Here is a 22,231-nt window from a genome sequence, read left to right on the forward strand (position 1 = left end):
AACCACCTTGAAGTTTAAGTACGCGACCATGTCGAAACTTCGGTTTTCAAGGTATACCTGTATCTGATTTTCTGTGGATGCATTTCAGTTGAGCCCTAGGATCTTGACTTATTTATGAAGATTCTCTTTTAAACATAAAAGAAAATTCATTTTTTTTTATTCTATTTTTTTCTTCCTTATCATCAGGTTAGGTTGATGTCAGAAAAGTATTTCTGAGAATGTGTGTGATTTTGTTGTTGTCAAGCCTTGTAACCTGCAACTATCAAGTGCATTTTGAAGGTCATAAATCGCAACTTGCTCCTGGATAAGATTATAGAGCAGGTTCTTTTACTTTGTACCTGAAATTTCATCTTGTTTCTATTTCTAGTTCTACTAAGATATGAAACATGTTGCTATTGTTAAAGATGTGACATATAATGCTTTAGTCCCATTACACCGTAAATCATGTTGGTAACAATTTGGTCAGGTAAGGTAGTCTGTTGAGCCCTACTGCTCAGATTAACTCAAGTACCACATCTCTTGGTCTCTTGGACTCTTGGTACATGAACCATATAGAGTGGGTTAAAACAACCTTTTAAGAACCTCGTGAGGATTTTTTTCTGGTTCATATATCAGCAGGATTAGCTGATTGTAAATCATCTATTGTATGGAGCTGTCTGGCCCAGTAAAGGGATAGAGGAATATGAGTGGTAGATATAATCTAGTTTAGATCTTTAGATTGGGACTACCAGATTTCAAGTCACAATCATCTGATTAAGGCAAAGTGTTAATATAATATTCAGAGATGCGGTCCATAACAGATGTAGTTTTTAGTGTCTGCTTTGCAGTCGTATATGGTCTTTTCATTTTATGCTTACATAGTACGGAAACAGTGCATAAGTATGATCTACCAAGTTCTCTGTGTACAATACTTCAATAATATTGTCTGTTTATAACCTGCCACAATAATTGTCATTTCACGCATAACAACCTCTCTTCCCCAGAATTCTTCAGTTAGTTTTTTTTTGCTAAAGATAATTGTATTGATTAAGAAAATGTTACAAGTTACAAAAAAGAGTTAAAATTGATACATGTATCATGTCTTCATTTCGACAGATAGCTAATTTACAAATCTATAGTAGGTTATGTTACTGTCTTCTATCGTGTGTAGAAAATTAGGAGTACCGACCCACCATTTTTCCCCCCTTTTGCCAAGGTGACAGCAGTTTTAGAGCAAATGTCTGCTCCAAAGTTTACCTCTCGCCATGTGCTGGTGATTAGAATCCAATCGGTTAGATGCTTGACTTTTCCCATGCTTCTCGCACTCGCCAATGCACTTGGTTGTTATTAAATGATTTCACTGCAGCAGTGGAATCTGACTCCACCCATATATACTTCTATCCCTGTTCCACTGCCTTGCTAATGCCCTCCGCAATCGTTGTACTCTTGGCTATGAAGTTTGTAGCAATGCCTAATCCTCCAATGTATGCTCTGATAACGTTGCCATTGCTATCTCTGAGTAAAGTGCCCCATCCTGAGTTGCCTGGGTTTCCCCTTGAGCAACCATCCGCATTAACCTTTATCATATTCTGGGGAGGTGGAGACCAGTAGCATTCGAAGATTTGAAGTGCTCTTCTTAGTTTAGCCAGTAACTTCCATGAGTGCAACACTTCCAAGTCATGACTAGAGTTGAACATATGATTTTTTTTATCTATGGTATGCTCTACGAACTGCTATCCATACCTGGAACACAATGTTGCTGATGTTGGACGTCTTGTTGTATAAGACCTCATTTCTATTAGCTGCTGCCTTCCATAAGTCCTGAAACAATGGGCTCTCGGATTTGCATTTAGAGAACATAGTTTCTCTGTTTGTAATGCTGGTTCGATGTTGCATGTGATTTGCAATTAGCTGCCAATAGGCTACAGTTAAAGAGGATATGATCTTGAGTTTCTTCTGCCATGGTGCAAATGCAGCATCTAGATGCCAATTGCATGGTCTTACCCCTTAACTTGTTGTCAAAATGCATAGTCCCATGTAAAATCTTCCAACCAGTTCCTATTTCCTAACATCCACGGAAGAACCTCAGCAGTCCAAAGAAATCTCGTCCATGGAAGCACTGTTGCTCGGTCTCTAATGGCTTCATAGGCAGAACCTACCGAGAAGAAGCCAGTAGTTGTTTCAAGCCACACTCTACTATCTTCTTGAGACAAATCAGGACGTTGTATTTGTGCTATATCCACCCCTATGTTGGTAAGAATCTGCCTTAGAGGGACGGGAAAACTAGTGCATGACCATTTGTTTAGTTAACATAGTTCATTTTCATAGGAGTTCATTCCACCGATATTGAGACTGGAATAAGAATCATGCCTTTGGATTTTACCCCCTCCCCCCCGCCCAGACCGAATCAGTTGGATTGCAAGTACAACTTAATGGCATCCTGCCCTAATTTGTAGTCTTTGTCTTGTTTATAATAGTCTTATGTAGTTTTACATGACAGAATATGTATATCATGGTATCCCTTGACAAGTTCTTCTAGCTTTAGTTTTTGCAGATAGAAGTCTCTCAATTTTGATTTTTCCCAATATATCACTCTTATAATTGTGGACCATCATAACCATTTGACTTGTAACGGTTAGAAGTATGTAAGCATACCTTTGGTGTGGTCAGGATTTCTGTTATGCTTTTTTACGTTTTGCTTAGAAACAAAAGCAGGGAAATCATTGGTATATGCTACTTCTGACAAGGTTCCCAAACTTGTCTTACATCTTATCGTTTCTAACACCCATCAAATCCAGAGATATCTTAGGGAATTTGTCTCATTCAAATTTATATATTTTGCCATAGCCTGCTATAATGCTATGCTTTATATCAGTTAGAATAGATTAACATCGTCTAGTATGATTTCTACCCATTTTGTGTATCTTAGTATAAATTACAACTTTAGTTGAGAGAAAAGAAAGCGAGAGATAGAGCTACATGAGGGCAATTAGTCTCTGAACTGAAATGATAATTTTGAGATCCTAAGTATATGAAATTTGTTTTATTTACATTTTCAGTAGACTCATCCGTGGTTACTGAACTCTTAAAAATGATCAAAGATAGTTTCACATCGGACTCTGCCACTACTTGATCTACCATCAGGACTTGCCCTTAATCTATGGACAATCCTAAAGAACTCTGTCCAAAATAAAGTAAATGCATTGGAACTCATCATCTGAAACCCTTCATCTCTGAATTTCGAAATAGTGCTAGTCATATAGTATTCTATGGACCCAAGTGGATGAGGTGATTAGAGTGAAAACCATATTCAAAATCTTCTACAGATAGTTCCCATCTTAAAATATCCTAGATCAAATGAATTGCCTGAAACAAATTCCGTGTCCTCCAGTTGCGCTTTAAAATTAGATCATCTGCAATATCATCTCTCTTCTCAGTATGACTTGCAACTCCATTCTCAAGTAATTGCAGTAATCTTTGCAACAACAGTCTGATTCCTTGAAGAGTTAATATAACGTCTTGGTGCTGGGAGTGCATCCAAAATCAGCCAATTTGGACATGGGACTTCCTCCCCGACTTTGGAACCGGAGTGAGGTGGAGGAACAAGTAGTCGAGAGACTTTTGACCAAAGGTATAAGAGACTGCACAACGTCTGTAATAAATGGTCGGTAATCGGCTTCCTGTTGCACACATACTGCAGCAATGGCAGCTACCTGCAACACAATATAGATGAGGCGGCCTTTTTAGTTTGAATTTGGGTGCCAATAGTGATGAAATATTCTAAAATGAAGCTGACCTGAATTAGCTCCTTCCTTGAAAATTGTCCCTGTAGAGCTGGGTCAACCATCTCCTCAACTTTCTCTCTGTTTGTCAATCTTGGAAGAGCCTGATATAGCAGAGAAAATACCTAAGATTAATCTGTGTGTGGAAATGGCCGATTGCTGTGTGGATTCTAATACATGAAGAGAATGAGGCTAGCATCTTTAAATTCTTAGACCACCTACTGAGTGTGTCTTGGAATAGTACTTCTCATGTACAACTATGAGGAAGTTCAGCTGATGCAGAAAGTGAAACTATAGATGGATGAAAGGACCATCTTATACATGATTCTTAAATAAGATATACATGATTAGTGTAAATGGAACTGTTGAAGAAGGATAGGGTTATGTCCATAGCCAAAGACAACTTGTGAAACAAGTGCCGTGGCCAATATGAGTTAGAGTCTGACTGGTCCTTGTGCAAAACTAAGAATCAGAGGGTTTGCCTTGATATCAATCAATTGATTTACCACTTTTTTGACTGATATACTTATGTTGGATAGATATATTTTGAGTACTGTTACTAACCCATGAGACAAGCGCATGTTCACCAGGAGGACGCTTTGTGTCAATAGGTACACGCCCAGTCAGTAGCTCTAGAAGGACAACTCCGTAACTGTAAACATCTGATTTTGTTGTCATCCTTCCTGTCGATGCGTACCTACCATGAGCAAAAACACATAGTTATGAGATTAATGCACGCTGCCACACTCTATGATTAAGTAGTAGCTAAATGTAAAATAATGTACCCCTTGCTTGTGTGTCTACAAGAAAATAACGTGGTCACAAACTATATCTGCTTATGTTGTGCAGGGGCAGAAATCAGTTAATTATGAAAGCCGTATATGAGTGCAGTTGTTTAAGGATGCATGTTTTGCCAAATAAAGTAATGATGCATAATGCTAATGCATGGGTGCAATTCATTTTAGAGGGAAGTCCAGTCCAACACCCTCAAATTCAGATGTGGTTTGACACCAAGGTATCTTTCTAGTTCGAGGGATGAGTGCATTCAACCATTTTAATCACTTGTGTGAGACAATGCCTTCGTGCACAGATGCATAAAAGTAGAGAATGAAAACCACAGAATGTACACTCTTGAGATAGAGAACTCACTCAGGTGCAACGTATCCAGTTGTCCCTAACAAGTGTTGCGAGATCTGGCCATTCTTATCTGAACCTGTCTTAGCTGACCTCAAATCTGATAACTTAGCTCTGAAGTTATGATCTAATACCACATTGCTGCATTTTAAATCTCTGTGGATAACAGGTGGGACTACGTGCTCATGGAGGAATTCAAGAGCTCTGGCGCAATCAAGAGCGATCCTCAACCGTGCCCCCCAGTTCAAGGGCTGATGTTGTTTGTAAGATCGATGGAGGTGTTGTTGAAGGCTACCATTCGGCATATACTCAAATATTAGCAGTCGGTGGTGTTGGTCAGCACAGTAGCCAAGAAGTTCAACCAAATTAGGAGAATGCAACCGACTCAACAGATCCACCTGCGTTTATGAGCACTGTACTTGGTAACTAGCATAAACTTATGAAAGCATGATACCATCATTCCGTCTCCCACCCAAATGTATTGTTTAATATTGTCATAAATGTTGACAATATGAAAACCGAACAATGTAGAAAGTAGAGACAGATAGACAGGTAAGGTAATTGAAGGACACCCATGTCTCAATAAAGATGGGCTTCACCCTTGCACCTCATTGTCAAGCTTCTTATACCTTGCGGGTGGTAAAAAGGAGTGAGAATAAACAGGCGCTCTGTCTGTCTGTGTGGTGGTGGTGAATACAGACTACATTATTATAAACCTCAAGAGCTGTTAGAGATATTTCAATCAACTAATAACTTTTTTTGAAAGAAGAAACAATATTTGATAGGCTCCTTAAAACCAACAAAAAACAAATGAAGAAAGTTAATAAAATCAAAATTGATGATTATTACTGACCTCAGTCCTAAATTCACGCTCTCCTTGCTTCCCCTCCCTGTGTAATCTTTTAATTGCTGCTACTGTTCCATCACCCAAAATGCCTTTGTAAACAACTCCAACTCTTCCATCACCAATCAAATTTGCTTCTCTAAATCCTTCTGTGGCCAATTCAAGCTCTTTGTATGTGAACACTTGAACTCCTCTGAATTTTGGTTGTGGAATCAGACCCAAAGCTCCTCCATAGATACATCTACTCTTCACATCTAGTATTCATCCAAATAAAAATGTAGATTAATATAGCCAGTGAATATTTTTCCAGTAATTCAGAAAAGTGGTTCTTCATAAAGTAGTGTTACCTGGGCTAGCGTCGATAGTTATAGTGTGTGTTCTAAGCTCATAAGGTTTGAGGTTGTCATTGTTGGTGCTGTTGTTGCTCTTGCTACTTTCACTATTTCCCCTGGACTTTATTTTGCGGAGCATTACTATAATTGACAATATAGCGAAAACTATGATAACGGAGATAATGGATATGAATACAATGAGAAATGTTGTACGAAATCCTTGGTGATGGTGATCGTGTTGTGAATGTGAGTAGTGATGGTGATGATGATGGGCATGAGTAGCACCCGGCGGTGGCGCTGCAGTAGCAACATCGGGGTCAGTTCCCATGAGTACTGCAGAATGGAAGACACAAACAAGGCAACAAAGAGAAACCAGAAAAAAAAAAAGATTGTGTTGGGATTAGAAATGCTGAACAATAAAGTAGTTGCGCAACCACATTGTGTAGTTTTTAAATTCGCAGTTCTTGTGTATAGGAGGTCTACTGTTTGTTTAGGCCACAAGAATCCATACTCCTTTCACGTGTTCTCTTCTCCCCCTCTCCCTCCATGGCTCCATCTATCTTCTGTACTTCGTTCGTCTCTTCTTTTGTATTACTTATTACTGGTTGTAAGTCTTGTCTGTCTCACCCACACATAAATTTGGAAGCTATAACTGTACGTTCAGACATAACCAGAAATTATTAAGTACCTAAATGTTCACCATCCACGCAGTCAGTCATCTTCAACTTGATATATTAGTTCCTTAACTTAAATGTCTTGTTAGATATATGAGTGGATAGGAAGATGATTTAATGTGGATGAACATATGTTCTCATACCATCTGACACTAAAAGATGCGGTAAGCAACAAACTTAATGAGATTATCCGAAAATTTTAAATTTGTTTCAGTTTTGTGTACAATATCTCCTAGCCTATATATAGATATATACTTGGTTGGCCTATAAGCCTATTTGCTCGCTCTAGCTATAAATCTCATTTACATCAACTATCTGAAGTTCTGAACACTCCAATGTGTAGATTGGGATTAAGGCACTTTAACTAACATAAGATATGGCCTATGGCTGTATATATAGTTTCATTAATGAACTATGGTTTAATCGATAAGACCTTAATATATAGACTACATGCCAAGGTTCTCGACGACAATGACAACAAAGCTGATGATGACCGGAATAGGTCCACGGAACCATGGGTGATAAATTAGATGGTAGAAATGTAGAATTGTAATCCAATCTCCACAGTTGAGTGTATAATATTACACGATCAGATATCTAACAATCCGATTTCTATCCTCTTCCTCTATCTAACTGAAAAAGACGTTATGATGGGTAATCATCTTGAAATTAGACATATCATCATCACTGTACGTGTGTGTTGGGGGATGTATGTCTCTGAGGATAATTAGGTGCTCATATGTATTACAAGCTTACAGCTCATGTGGTGGCGACGTCCATGTGTACAGATAAGTTATATGCCATAGGTCCCCCCCTCCCTCTCTTTAGGGAGTTGTTACATAAAACTGAACCGCCCTGTGATATTTCATAGTTTAGAGGTGTACGCATTTCCAATATTGCAATGTTACATAAATATGTTGTTAAGAAACTCTTGTCCAAGCTAAAGAAGCCGTCTTATATACGTTCCCATTTCATCTGGAATTTGTCTACTTTAATTGGGAAATTTATTAATATTTATAGACGTTAAAGTCTATAAGATGTGAGCATGTTTTCTCTACCAGAATTTAGGCCATTTCCCCTCTCGTGTACATGCCTTACTTTCTTTCATCTCACGTTTTCATTTAGCTGATTACGATTCCCATATTCATTTCACCATCTAGCAATTATATAAGTCACGCATTCCTCCCATTTTTCCGAAATAAACCTTCATCTGGTTTACCTGACCAATTCAAATTTCATTTGTCTTGTGTAATGCCATGCAATTATTGGGGGTATCACCAGCTTCTCTGCGGAAATCACTCCCTCTTCTAGCTAGTGTACGTATTCACTTGAAGCTACTGCAAATTTTGGACTACGCCAGTATACCAGACAGGAATACATATCAAACGTACTTGAAACTTCTGGTATATGGATTTAGCTACAGTATAAATATCCATCCCCCTTAAAAGTTCCTACTGCTGAGTGATGACAACCAAACTAAATTGTACTTGGAAGTTGGAATCAATGTCCATTAGCAATTTATCAATATGCATGCTTTATTAATGGCCATCTCAACCAAAATCAAATCGTTCGAACATTAATAGTATGTACTCGTAAATGTCAGATAACCCAAGAGATGACAAAACAAGCTACGGTGTACCAAAATTTAATGTTTCCACTTGTAGATTGTTCTGGGGGTGATTATAACTTGTAGTGTATAACAGAACCCAGTCTTAAGAACCAAGGACAAATCCAAAAGTGACAACGCCCCCTCATATGCATACGAACACCTGATGAAGAGCTCTATCACGTTTTGGAGGTGGCCTCGGTGGTTTAAATCACTGCTCTCCTGGTTTATCAACAAATGGAGTCAGTGATGAAATGGAGGCAAGTTTAGCTGCAGTATGTATGAAATTATGAAGTCACCAAGTACTAAAGAACGCTCATGTTATGTTATCATGTATTCTAACGAGATTTTACCAAAAAATATGTATTCTAACGAGATGTAAGACCCTGCCCTACATGTCTAGAATAGGATCCAAAGGAGTTTTTTTGTTTGGCTGGAATAGTATCCAAAAGTTATTCCTTCACTGACTTCCAAAGATTTGAGGTTACTTAAGTCATCAACCTTACTAGTTTTGAGCACGTGGCTACGCCACGCGTCTATACACAATTCGTTTGTTTTGCCAAATTTTTTAACAAAAATCTTAAGACGTTTTTGCCCCTAAAGTATACCAATTATTAGTATGATATCTAAATATTTATTTTGTAATTTAAGATGCCAAATAAGGACAGAATAGTCTAAAGAGATTATCTTGATTGAGACAACTCAATCAAAAAGTTGGCCCACGCCAATTATCAAGTCAGCTTTCATATTTACCTTTTAGCCTTTACAAGCTCTTCAATATTACAATAATATTTCGCTGACTCTATTGTAATTTTAGATGGATGCTGGGGACAAAAATGTCCGAAAAAATATAAATGAAATTGTCTTTTGTGCGCACGGATTTTCCACAGCTCTCCAGCTCACTCTCCTACGCCTCATTACAACGTAGAATAGATTAAATACCTCACGGGGATCCATCATTTAGTTACATTGATCATCAACTGTAAAACAATCACACGGGATTCTTCTAGTTGCATTTACCTGACACATTTTTCTGAGAGTCGTCCCTCTTTTAGTTGGATTTTCTTGCCAGAAAGTCTTGCCTTTGGTTCCTTTTGAATTTGTCTCTCAAGTCAGTATAGTCGGATATAGTTGCCAGTCTTAAATTTTTCAGTCAGAAAGTCTCAAAGTCTTGCCTTCGGTGTCCTCATCAATTCAAACCGTACTTCTATATTTTAAAGTTGTAAGAGTGTTTGGCAGTTAATAGTTATCCCATTTTTTCGTATACAAACTCCCCTAAGCTTCACCAACTATGCTACCTGACATCCACAAAACTTTTAGCATCACAGTCAGCCTAACAGATATAGGGGTCATTGCTGTTGTCAATATCTAGCATGGTCCTTACCATTTGACCCAGAAGCAGATGCTTGCCATCCTAGTAATCTTCATAAGAGGTTAGGACTCCAAACACTGGGAGAATTACGAATTCTCAACTCCCTGGTAACCTGGTACAATAATGGCAAGGCCGGAATCAACCAGTTCTCTCTAGCGTAATTTATACATCAGCAAACTTAGCAGGAAAAAAAAGTAGTGTCTTCGCTTAGTACTTGGTCTTTACCTGCAAGAGCTTACCTAACACAACCAATTTAAGAACCTGGTCACTATAACTAAGCACCTAGATTTCACCCTTCGTTTACCTCACGCAACCAATTTACAACTGAAAACCTGAATCGCTCCCTCCCAGATATCGACTGCTCTATGACCACTGAACAATATAACAACAACCATAAGCAAGAGCAAAAAAGGATACATCCAGCGTTCTTTTTATTCATAGGATCAAAGCAGTTATTGTTCTGCTATCCAGTCACTCTCCACAACAGTCTTTTAACAGAATGACAACTTGTTCAGAACTTTATGCTTCCAGTAACTGTCTCAATCTGCTGTCGCACCTGAGTGACTTCTGATCTGCTATCGACAGATGCAGTAGCAAACTTTTCATTGGTTCTCATCAAGAGGCCTGCATGCCACGTCAACTAACTGAATGTTCTAACCATTTTCTACTATCAAATATTGGCACACCTCTTTGATTTTTATTATAATTGACATCAAGAAGTATAGAACCGATAAATTCAGTCATATAATTAGATTTCATTCCTCGAACTTAAAGAAGATTTCATATGATGAGCTTGTCATCCTATAGAAAATATAATCACCATAAAAGGTAAAAGAAAGTAAAACATATCCAATTGCACCTTCTAAATTTATTTGTATAATTCATGTTTATCCTTTCCCAATAATCATGACCAAACAAAAACACCATCAATCTAGCATGATTATAAGGATAAATTTTTAAAAGTGACCACAACAATATTGATTCATCGTCATGTAGGCGTAAGCAAAAAATTGTTCTCAGCAGGTGTAGTCTTCTAAATGACAAAATTATCCAGAATATAAAATGCAAAGGAGGAATATAGTAGTCTGACTGACAGCAGAAATCAAGGGAAAATCAGCGCTTGTCTCCCCCTCCTTTAAGAACTAGATTGCTCAGTGCCCTGAAATTAACCACCAACCATAGGGAATCAGTATAATTATACGAGCTACTAAAGTAACAAAGAGACATTAGATTATACCACAAAATCACTATATTCAGCTACTTCGTTCAGTTCGAATCTGTAACTTCATTTTCTAAATTGTGTGCAATGATGGCGACATGTAAGATAAGCTGACACACTTTCGCCGGGGTTGTCTATCCAGTATGACAGTTTATGGGGGCCTTGTGTCTGACACTTTGTCATGTGTCAGTGTGTCACACACCAAAACGTTATTCACATCATGTCCTAGTCAGATAGATTTATTAGAGAAAACATTGTATATAACAGGGGGTTGAGCACACCATTGGACCTTCTATCTGACAAGTCATTTCCATTATATCACCAGTTATATTGAAATATAATCAATATATGAATCATGCAACCTTTCTTTTAGTATAAAGAACATATGATACACTAATAATCCAAAACTCTATGGTTGGATCATCCAACTGGGGGGATACAGAGAAGTGTAGCTGAACCTCCCAGAATTGCACTCTTAAGTCAGATTTCCAATTTCATGACTCTTGCTACTGTGATTGATTCACTATATTCAGTAACTCATTTCGATTCCTTCTGAAAGCAAACAAGGTGCATTCTTATCTTCCTCATTACTAAACAAACTTCAATTCATGAAAGTTTTTGGAATGTTTATAGATTCTGAAATCCATAATGATAAACTTTTACTAGTTGACAAATCCCTGAAAATGAAGTCAATCATGATCTCCCAAGAAATTGTCAGCCGGCAAATACTCCAAAAGTTAAAAGACCAGGAATAAGATACATCTGAACTATATCAAAAAAATACTCTTAACAGTTCGTGGGAGTCCAACAATAATTATATCAGACAAGTCTTGCGCAAACAACTATAGATCTGCTATTGGACACATGTCTTAAACAAGTTTAAACAATTCGGTCAAGACGACTTAAAACATGCTACTATGTTATCAAAACTGAATACAATGAAATAAGTATAACATAGAAACTTTGCATGTAAAAGTCTCTATAAATATATCTTAATTTCTTATGAACGAATTTGAGTTTGCCATTCAAGATTCAACCGAAAGTGGACAGCCCATTAAGTTTGGTGTTGTAGCACTACTTTATCCATCCCTTCCAGGCAAAGGACAAGAGTTGTGTCAGCCTGGAAGCCAATGTAGAAGTACACCATCTCTGGTATAAAGAGAATAATAAATTGATAATGTCCAATAAAGGTGTTGCTTGCAAATTGCACGACACTTGAATGAGACTAGAGGATTCAATTTACTTTGAAGCAAGATAGAGTACGAAAAACTTTATACAGATTTCCAGATTGATTGATAAACAAGTATCATTCATTGAACAATTGCAATAGCTTCGTTCTGCATTTAGATTGAAGAAAATGTTTGCCAGGAACATTACCACTGGAAAATTTGAGTGGAGGTGCTACATCAAAATGCAATGTGACTGATGAACTCCAACCAAATCAAAAGGAATGTTTCATTATGCTCCTTGGGATAGAATATACAGGAAACATAGTCCCAGACTTCATATAGGCAAGTGGTAAGACTAGGAAGAAGATCAAGGATGAAAACTTTCAGAAAGGACTGCCATTTCCTCTAGGAAGAAGAATGAAGATGGTTTGTGTTGTCTGGGCCAATAACAATTTCGATCAATATAAATGCACACTTCAGTGTTCTACAACAGTGAAAAGGAAGAACGTAGAAGGCATAGACTTATGTATGTTTACAGATCTCTCTCTTTCTTTACTTTTTTTTAACAATAATAACTAAAAGAGATAAAATGTTTTTTTCTTAAAGAAAAAAACACACTTTATTACTGGCATGGCTTACGACTTTTTTTTGGGTTAACTAGTATTACCCCCCTACTAGATGAGCCAATTAGGATTTCCCCCAACTAGATGGGGAAATTAGGGTCTCCCCCCTGAGTACACACAAAAAAAAACACGGTCAACCCAAGTCGACTTTTTTTTTTGTGTATTCAGGGGGGAGACCCTAATTTCCCCATCTAGTTGGGGGAAATCCTAATTGGCTCATCTAGTAGGGGGGTAATACTAAAAAATCCATTTTTTTTTTATCTTAGTGGGACAGGTTGAAATGCAGATTCCCATTTTGAGGCTGATATCCTCATCAGTCATCACAAATACAAGTTTGAATCGCCAAATCTTATTAAAAGAGGAGTGTCGTGCCTTTATAGTCTTTATCGTGAAAAAATGGACCGACTAATTTTGGGTTAGGTTGTTCTCCACAGCTCCACCTCATGAAGATCATCCATAGAGTATGTGGACCATCGCCCACCACAAACACCGTCAACACCATGTTCCATGTGGTCCGATGAGCATGCATGCATATTTGTTAAAAAAATATCTTGACAACCTGACCATAGATATAAGGGTTGGATCCCTCTGACTATCAACTGACTCATGGTTCACCTATAATATGAGGAAGAAATGTCATCTCATCAAATAATTTTTGCTATGTCTAGCCATCTTAATCTTGTGATTAAGACAACGTAGCCAATCTATTCTTAAAAAAACCCTCATCAAATGTAAGCAAACTCTGTCTCCTCTCTAGTCTTTTTAATTATGGCATATGGAAGATATATAATTAAATAGCCAGCCAGAGAAGATGAACCCCCTTTGCTCTGTCATTCTCTTCTGAAGGCCTCTCTTGTGCAAACAAGACAGATGAATAGGAAAAGAAGACTGCTGTCTCATCAGTACAATAGGGAGATCTTAGGGTGAGAATTTCCGACTGGGGCCTACTCACTATGCACAGATGCCATAAGTTTTCCAACCAGCATAGAGACATGCATGCGCAAAATGAACCCGCAGGTCAATGTGTTAAGCAAAAACAATCATTGAATTAATATTGTTGTTATAATCAGTAAAGGGAACGAAGTTCTTGGTAATTTGCAAGTGAAAGCCAATTACAGAGTAGCCAAAAAAAGTGGGTGGGTGGGGGGGTAGAAAAACTTTATAACATCAGCGCCAACAATTCATAACTACATCAACAGTACATTATAACGGCATCCCAATTGTACACAAAATCCTAAAATTGAAAAAATTGCTGTTTTGATTTTCACGTTTTTATCACTTTAGGCCATGAACTTTTTTTTCAAATGATTTAGGCCACGAACTTTTTTGAAAGTTTCACTATGGATCACTGTTACTATTCCATTACAAAATGTGCCTACATGGCTAATTGGATAGGTGCCACATCAGCCTTCTGTTAGTACACATCAGCACCACGTCAGCTTCCGTTAGTACATATAGGTTCCCGTTTGTACACATAGGCATAAATAGTAACGGTGGCCCAAAGTGAAACTTTCAATAACGTTTGTGGCCTAAATCATTTGAAAAAAAAAATCATGGCCTAAACTGATAAAAACGTGAAAGTTCATGATACAAAACGACAATTTTTTCCCTAAAATTTCAACCTTCAAAATGCGGAAATTCCGACTGCCCAATCGAATAGCACATCTTTCATATCAAAAACTAACAGGTCAACAATCAAACATCCATTTCCTCTTGCTCGTTCCCCCCTCCTATGATCTTCCTCCAATAACACCCAAACAATAGCTTTTAGATATGCTCAACTAAGACACTAACCATTTAGCTGTAATGAAGGTTGAATTCACAATTCTCAATGAGATCTTTAGCAAAAGCTTCCAAGATAATATGGGCTGGCGTCCACGGATTACTGAAGAAGGTGAGAAATTTTCACCACACTCTTGTAGAGATTAAACATAAAAGTAGTAGATGATCCACTCTTCCAAGGTCGTACAAAGGAGACGAATATTGGAAATCACCATATCTCTTCTATCCAAATTATCAACGGTTTGAGCCCATGTATAGTTGTATGTCACCCAAAACAAAAATGCCACTATATGGAATTGTTTTGCAGCGCATCCTCTTATGTGTAAAACAGTGCAACAAAATCCCTGCTTCCAAGGACCTCCACTGCAAGTTGCTTAGTCAAAGTCTCATAGTGATGCTTCACCATGAACTTCTTTTTCCTGTTTCATACCAAAAATTTGTATCCTCTGAATCTTTGACCTGCATGATATACAGTAGCCATAAGAGAACACAAGGAGTCTAGTTCCCAATCATTGAGTCCTCTCCTCAAGGTCACATTCCATTTCATGTCCTTACTCCCCAGTCCCCACCTCAAAACAATCCAGAATGGCAAAATCCTTGCATTCTTATTGGAAATCACCTTTGTATATTCCATCATATTGATCTCTAAGCAGAGTATTGCTTATCCATATGTTATTTGAGAAGAAAATGGATTCTCCGTTGCCAGGTCAAAACGATATCTCTTTTCAAGAATTAGGCTAACAATTGGTTATCCCTTCCAGAATGTTATCCAATAAAGATTTTTCCAATCCTTATACCTCTTTCTTAAACACCATAGAAGGTTCCAATAAACCAACTAGAGGGTGGTTATTATCGCCAATGTAGTTGACGTCTAGAGTCAGATATACCTAGATAACTTAGTCAAGTGAGCTAAGTTGATTTTGTTAGAGAGTAGGTTTTTTTATTTAAATCAATTTGGCCCAAAGCCCATGCGAGGGATGATTTTGAAGCACAGATAAGTTATTTGATACATTTAGACCCAAAATTAACCAGCTCAATAGCTGTTTTTCTGCTGCCAGTATAAGTCCTTTGACCAAAACACAATACATAAGTATATATCTCCTCTTTTTTCGGTAAAAAGGACGGACTAATATACAAAGTTTTGTTGCCTGTCATGTACGTCCAAACCATTCAATGCAAGACCTCAGCCCAATTCTCTGGTTCACCTATGGGTGCTCTTAGTACAGTCAAATTTTGTGATAAAGTAAAAAACAAATGCAAAACTCAAAAAGAGACTTGCGAAAATACTCATAAAGGAAGAACCCCAAATCCAAACAAAATGACCGCTGCAAACAATAACTAATGATTTCCATTTCTATGTAGATAATGCTAATGGAATGAACAACCTACATTACTCCTAAAAAACGACATACAACAGAAATCAGAAAACAATAACAACACTAACTCCCCCCTAAGACTACTACGTGGCAGACTTATCAAGCTCTCTATAGTCTTTCATTTCCACTCTCGCTCTCCTAGTAAGAATCAAGTTAACATTTCATTTCCAGCTTAAACACATTTTAAACAAATCAATAAACACCACTTTATATATATCCTAAACATGCATAAACATAATCAATCAAATCACATTGCATAAAAAACAACAAAGCAATACTCACTTCTTATGCCGACGCCCACGTTTGGCGCCCCAAGCCTCCAATTTCGCAATAGGACATCCACACTTAGCTCGAAAAAGCAAAATCGCACGGCCATTAGGAGGAGCCATTTTCCTCAACTCAGATCTCAAACACTCATAATCAGGATTATCAGCTGTCCCACCTTTCCAAGGCAAATTATCAATAACACTATCTTTCACCGAAACCGGCCCAACCTCCAATTTCTTCAAACAATCCTCAGTTTGTAATTGTATATCAAATTCCAAAGCCTTTTTCAACCCTTTACAACCAGGTCTATCACATTTCCTAGACTTATAACTAAACCAGATCTCAATAGTAACAATTAAAACAGTAAAAAAAGTTAAGAACCCTAGAATGTAAAAAAGTGGAAACTTGTTGAATGAGATAGATTGGGCAATGAGTAAGGAAGGTAAGATTTTTGATAATGAATGGAAGATGTAAGAGAAGTATGAGAAAATGAGGAATGAGCAGGAAAAAAGGACTAGAATTAGGATTAGAATGTCTAGAGTAGCTGAAGGGGAGTGTTTGCAGAAAGGAGTTGATGAGGAGGAGGAATTAAGGTTTGGCAAGTTTTGATTTTGGGAGATTTTTTTGTGTTTTTGAGGTGGGGGCATTTTTTTTGAGGCTGTCAAGGTTGTGGTAATGGAGGTTTAATGGAGGGTGGAGCATGTTAGTGTATTGTGCGCCATTATGAAGAGAAAGAAAGAGGGGTGCGTAGGTTAAGGTTTTTGGAAATATAAGGACAAGGAAAAAAATAAAATGGTCATTTGGTTTTTTTATTCATTGGTTCAAGTGTTTTTTTTTTCACTAATGTAAACTAAAACAATTTTACTAATCTCAAAATAAAGCCTTTGGAGGTTCATACATTACCATTGATTAAAATGGCTGATTAGTTATTTGATTTGCCAAGCAATGAATGAAGAAAAATGGTCTAAATACAAGGTAACCCAAGCTTAATTGGTTGTAGTGGCCAATTGTTTTCATCAAATTTAGTCATGAGGCCAAGAGAGAACAACCTCTCACATTCTCAACAGCTGCAATAAGCAAAACCAAATTGAGCATTGATAGTAAGAATCATCCCAAACCTTTAAAGTCTTCAACATAAACAAAAGATGTTCATTATCATTCATGTGAAAATGACTATTTCTAAACGTTCCAAATACCAAGGGTGCACTGATCAAACGTTTCAATCAATCAAAACTAGTCGCTTTCACCTTTAGTTTGGTCGACTTAATTTTGTCCTGACTGATAACTGTTTAATCCATCAGATCCATTTTAAAGCCCATACCCGTTTTTTAAAATATCTTTTATGGGCTTACCGGCCCGGCCCAGCCCAAACTCGCTTCACTTGAAAATCAGAAACTTGTAAAAAAGAGCTTGAAGCTCTTCTGAGGCAATGGAGACAAAGGCGTTACTGCTGACATGCTCTCCTCTTTCACTATTACCCATTCTAACCTTCACAAGAACTCAGCTTTATTCACCTTCAATACTAAAACCACCACTTCGCTCAGGTTAGTATTCATTAACACCACCTTATATAACTAAACCTCCAAAGTTTCATTCTAACATTCTTTTTTTTTGTGTGTGGCCAGTTGTTTTGAACAACAAAAGTACACAAGACCAGGACTTAACTGGATTACCCAAAGAGTTTTATGACGATGTAAGTTTAGCTCAGTACATTTTTTAGAATGAAAATGTTTGCTTTGTTGTAATTTAAGATTGTGGTAAGTTGGTGAGTGTAGAATCAGAGTTAAGGGGTTGTTAGTTTGATGATTTGGTGGAATGGGTTAGTGTTGTTTTTAAGAGTGCCCTTTAACCTTATTGCTCTGATATTATTGTACTTTGCCACAAAGAAACTTACATTGTGCCAAGGAATCAAACTGGCTATTCTGGTTGGTTTGTATATATGTGGAGTGTAGACATTAAAAATCTTGATATAAAGAAAAGCTAAAATAATGTTGGCTTGATTAGGAGTGGCAAGCTCGCCAAAGAGAAAAGACAAAAGAGTTGCGTCGAAAACAACAGGAAGAGGAAGACGAAGAGAATAGAAAAGTTGAAGAATATCGTGAAATTGGTACAAGGTTGCAGGAGTACCCTGAGGAAGAAGTCCGCAATGCAAGGAAATTGGTTTCGAGCTTTATCAGATCTGCCGAAGAAGTGGAACAGGTATTTTCCGCTTCAAATTTTCCCTTATGTAGCGTGCTCAGTTATTACCTGATGTTATAATTGTGCATCCTCAATAAATTTTTGATATTTCTTAGCCATATCACTCTCTTATTAAACTCTAAAAACTATGCTTAGAATTGTCAAATATGATCTGTGTTTACTACTAAGTTCATAACCATAGCATCTGGAGATGGAAGAACTTAAAGACTGCTAGATTCTTTCTTAATCTCATAATTTTGACCCAACCTTGGACATATATCTTATCAGAATCCGACACTTTCTTTTTTAAAAAAAATGCATTGTCGTAATAAATGCTATTTCTTTTTGTATATGTAGAAAATCGAGGAGGCTGCAGAAAAAGGCGAGCTCACTGAACTCGTATTAATGGTCATATGGAATCGCCTTGATCTTGCTCGGCGTGATGTACGTATTAACTAGTTTCACTTTCTTTATGCTTTTCGGATGAATTTTGCAATTTTTTTTTTTTTTTTTTTTTTTTTTTTTTTTTTTGCTCGGTAAAAGTGATATTCCATTAATAAAAGAAAAATAGGCTGAGAAGGCCTACATTATAAGAGAACAACTGAAAAAAATATTTACAAGCGATGAAACAAAACATAAGAAGAAAAAAACAAAAAACCCCTGACATGCACCGTCACCCCATGTCTAAAAACTATAAGACGGTCCCATCTAGCAACAAAATACTCAAAGAAGCATCCTCTAAACTCTTTGAAGACTTTATCTTACACAATTCGCTTCTGCTTGCTTGTGTAAATCTTCATATGAATTATGCTACTTACTCTAACAAGCAATTCCAATAACTCCTCAAGAGCAGCAAATAGATAATCTGATAATGAAAATTTCTGGAATATATAGAATTTGGTATCTGAAACACCCTGGATATCCAGACAAGATGCAAGTGGGAATGCAATTGATAGCTTATGTTCAGCCATGATTTTGAATTTGGAGAGAAGGAAAACTTTGGAAGCAACACGCTTGTCACCAACCATGTCATACAAAAGTTTGAATGCATGGTCGCCGTTGTCATTAATCCAAGGTACAGGTTGGAACTGATCCCAGGACCGATGGACCACCAAGACTCTGTTCATCAAGGACTAGTTGAACTTCCAAGACTGTTCTTGGTTATTATTCATGGTGCTTGAGTGAGTTCTTATTAAATGCTAGCATTCGAATGCACTGGCTCTCAAACTTTATGAATTCGTGTTCAAAAGTAAGAGAGAAAACGCTAGTACGCAAATATGTTACTACAATTACAGCTAAAGCATGGACATCCAACTGGTAAGTATTAGAACTCCGAGTGTGCAGGACTATTAATGATTAGGGCCTTCTCGGAAGATTCTATCTAACACTGCAGAGTATGGAAATGTGGATTTAAATACCAGATTAACATCCTTACTTCTTAAAGAGGGAGAGTCATCCAAGCTCTGAGTGTTGCTTTTCTAAAAACCGGATGTAAAACCTTACTACAAATATTTCTCAAAACCTGCTCTTATCATGCTAAAGTTGTTAAATGTGACCTAACTTCTGCAAGCGCAATCTCTCTCACAAACCATGGAGTCACTAGTGAGCCACTGATTAAACATTCCACAATATATACTTAGTACGATGGTAAAAACAATGGTTGTGTAATGTAATATGGAACTAAGAATTCATTCATGTATTTAACTATTTGACAAGTTTGGCATGGCAGATTGGTTCGGTGTTTGTATTTTCTTGTTTAGGTGTTGAGTTTAACTCCCCACATTAACAATTTTTAAATGATTACCAAAAAAAAAAAACTATTTATTTATTCTTTCCTCACTCGCAGCTCTATCCAATCATAGACTGGATTTTCTCTAAATGGAAAATCTGTCTCGTAACCTAAGCTTCCTTAATGGTTAGTCAATACTGTAAAATAAAAATGAATACTGGAAAATAAAATCTTGTTTCGTTTGATTATTTATATACTTTATTGTTATATTATAAGCTGAGTTCACAATTTTTTTTTCCAGGAAGAAAAGGACGCTATTAGAAGTCTTGACCTCTTATACAGGAGAGTTGAGGTACATATATTTCACCTAACCACTTGCTCAGTGCTCAAGAATTTCTAAGTTGAGCCAATTTTGCACGTAGAAGATTATTATACCTTCCTCCATCAAATATTACATGCTGGTTTGTCGTGCCGCCTAAAGGCTCCATTTATGCAATTGTGAGCCTGCACTACCTGCCTTTTGGTTCCAATTTCACGAAATAAGTGTATCCACTCAAATCAGCAACCATTGGTAATGTCATGCCACATCTCATCAGTTCATTGCAGCAGTTCTGACTTCTGAGTGGAATAATCTTGTCCCTTCTTCTACGGAGTGACTACCTTATTGTTCTGTACTTCCATGTATATTGTGTGCGACTTTTCTTCTTTTTGTTTTGATACCTACTTTTCCTATAAGTCAACCCTTTTCTTTTGGCATGTTAGACTGAGATTTTAAAGCGGGAAGCTACTCCTGCTATGAGACTGCTCAATGATCTGTTGAATCTGCATGATGGTTTTGATGAGGAAGGGTGGCTGAAGGAATGCCGAAAGCGCATGGTTGATACTTTTCCACGAGAGGATCCATTCAGTATACTTGTTCCAGCAGGGTTTGACATTGATAATGTATGTTACTTATAAATGTGCCTTGGCTTTTTGTGTTTATTTTTATTTTCTTACTTTTCTTTGCTTACACATCATATTGTAGAAAGGTCTGAGATAAATTCAATAAATAATATGCTTTTGAGGACTGGGCATTAACTTTTAATATTTTTTGTTCCTTAGCTTCATCCTTTTCTTGAATGGTCTTCTTAATTAGCCTCAATATACATTTTCTCTTGACCACTTCAATCTGACATGCAACTCTTTCTATCAGCATCAAGGCCAAATAAGACTGCCATCAGAAGCTGATGATATCTTACTCAGGGTAGACTTTGTCAGAGAGGTTGATGCATTGTTACAAGAGGTTCGCCCTCAACAAGATGAGGCACAAGCTGCACAAGGACTTGATCCTGAATCTATCGCAAATAGGCTAAAAGAACAGGAGAAGCAACGAGTTATACGCCAGGTAGAAGCTCTGCTAAACCTGGCAGTAACCTTGAGATGGTGATAGTGCGGCAGATTTCTAACAACCTTACTTCCAATCTCGTTCTGTCAACTCGATGAAAAGAAGCAGTGATTTGGGGCTGGTTTCGATGATTTATCTTTGAGTAGCTTTAGCAGAATGTTTTGCCGGTGTTCTTTTTACTTCTAATTTTGAGAAAGATATATGGATTTTATAGAGAACTGTAAAAGTAAAGTATAATTTCTTGTAAAAATGTCTGATCTTCACCAATGCTTATGTACTCAGCACCAATGAGAGAATTGAGCACGTAAAACTTTCATGTATTACTTTTACTTGCTCAATTCTCTCATTGGTGCTAGCACATTTCATCATCAAAGTGTTACTGTCCTAATTTTCATGTTGTCGGTTACTTGTTCTTCAAAAGAACATATGGGGAGGCATACGGAGTGTTAAAAAGTTCGCTCTGTTTCATCAATCAAGTTTTAAGTGCTTCTAGTGCATCCCAAATAATCTTACTTTGATTAACAAAAAAAATCAATAATAATAAAATAATCTTACTTGAAGGGTGAATATACTTACTTGACCATTACCACCAAAAGATTTGTTCTGCAAATTTCTTGTCTTTCTGATTACCACACCACGACATTAGTACCAAAGTTTGGCTGAAAACAAAAAAACAATAGAAGAATCACTAAATCATATAAGAAAAAATGACTGCAACTTAAGAATTTGTAAAATTGCCAAATAAGATTGAAATTTCAATGATTCTCAAACTCTCCCTGAT

At 37.1% G+C, this 22,231-nt stretch overlaps 3 protein-coding genes and 1 long non-coding RNA gene across 4 annotated transcripts; 2 read left to right on the forward strand and 2 right to left on the reverse strand.

Annotated features, from left to right (window-relative positions):
- The first annotated feature begins 184 nt into the window (after positions 1–184).
- Positions 185–5,667, forward strand: LOC147499409 (uncharacterized). The gene is made up of 3 exons (XR_015195860.1): positions 185–321; positions 4,611–4,776; positions 5,065–5,667. It is a non-coding gene; the product is annotated as an uncharacterized LOC147499409 (long non-coding RNA).
- LOC147499410 (putative serine/threonine-protein kinase PBL7) lies at positions 3,008–6,680 on the reverse strand. Its single transcript, XM_086561211.1, has 6 exons — positions 6,087–6,680; positions 5,749–5,993; positions 4,911–5,293; positions 4,326–4,458; positions 3,776–3,865; positions 3,008–3,692 (listed from the first exon to the last, which is right to left on the reverse strand). The coding sequence occupies exons 1-6, from the start codon at positions 6,397–6,399 to the stop codon at positions 3,486–3,488; spliced, it is 1,371 nt and encodes a 456-aa protein (XP_086417337.1). The 5' UTR covers positions 6,400–6,680; the 3' UTR covers positions 3,008–3,485.
- A 3,950-nt stretch (positions 6,681–10,630) lies between these two features.
- LOC147499411 (uncharacterized protein At5g19025-like) lies at positions 10,631–16,942 on the reverse strand. The gene is made up of 2 exons (XM_086561212.1): positions 16,175–16,942; positions 10,631–10,882 (listed from the first exon to the last, which is right to left on the reverse strand). Exons 1-2 carry the CDS (start codon positions 16,804–16,806, stop codon positions 10,837–10,839), a joined length of 678 nt encoding a protein of 225 aa, XP_086417338.1. The 5' UTR covers positions 16,807–16,942; the 3' UTR covers positions 10,631–10,836.
- Positions 16,943–17,538: 596 nt separating this feature from the next.
- Positions 17,539–21,700, forward strand: PAC (pale cress protein (PAC)). Its single transcript, XM_086561213.1, has 7 exons — positions 17,539–17,703; positions 17,785–17,852; positions 18,164–18,358; positions 18,695–18,781; positions 20,368–20,418; positions 20,829–21,008; positions 21,259–21,700. Exons 1-7 carry the CDS (start codon positions 17,589–17,591, stop codon positions 21,490–21,492), a joined length of 930 nt encoding a protein of 309 aa, XP_086417339.1. The 5' UTR covers positions 17,539–17,588; the 3' UTR covers positions 21,493–21,700.
- Positions 21,701–22,231: the final 531 nt, after the last annotated feature.

The sequence above is a fragment of the Coptis chinensis genome, chromosome 5 (genome assembly GCF_015680905.1).
Source record: "Coptis chinensis isolate HL-2020 chromosome 5, ASM1568090v1, whole genome shotgun sequence".
Taxonomy (NCBI): domain Eukaryota; kingdom Viridiplantae; phylum Streptophyta; class Magnoliopsida; order Ranunculales; family Ranunculaceae; genus Coptis; species Coptis chinensis.

Bases quoted from the DNA above. Each gene is read 5' to 3' on its own strand.
- LOC147499410 (XM_086561211.1), bottom strand. From the start codon at position 6,399: ATGGGAACTGACCCCGATGTTGCTACTGCAGCGCCACCGCCGGGTGCT. The intron at 5,994-6,086 runs GTAACACTACTT...GATGAATACTAG, and splicing joins AACTATCGACGCTAGCCCAG to ATGTGAAGAGTAGATGTATC. The intron at 4,459-4,910 runs GTGAGTTCTCTA...TGCTCATGGTAG, and splicing joins ACTGGATACGTTGCACCTGA to GTACGCATCGACAGGAAGGA.
- LOC147499411 (XM_086561212.1), bottom strand. From the start codon at position 16,806: ATGCCCCCACCTCAAAAACACAAAAAAATCTCCCAAAATCAAAACTTG. The intron at 10,883-16,174 runs GTGAGTATTGCT...GGTTAATTTCAG, and splicing joins CGTGGGCGTCGGCATAAGAA to GGCACTGAGCAATCTAGTTC.
- PAC (XM_086561213.1), top strand. From the start codon at position 17,589: ATGGAGACAAAGGCGTTACTGCTGACATGCTCTCCTCTTTCACTATTA. The intron at 17,704-17,784 runs GTTAGTATTCAT...GTGTGTGGCCAG, and splicing joins AAAACCACCACTTCGCTCAG to TTGTTTTGAACAACAAAAGT. The intron at 21,009-21,258 runs GTATGTTACTTA...TCTTTCTATCAG, and splicing joins CAGGGTTTGACATTGATAAT to CATCAAGGCCAAATAAGACT.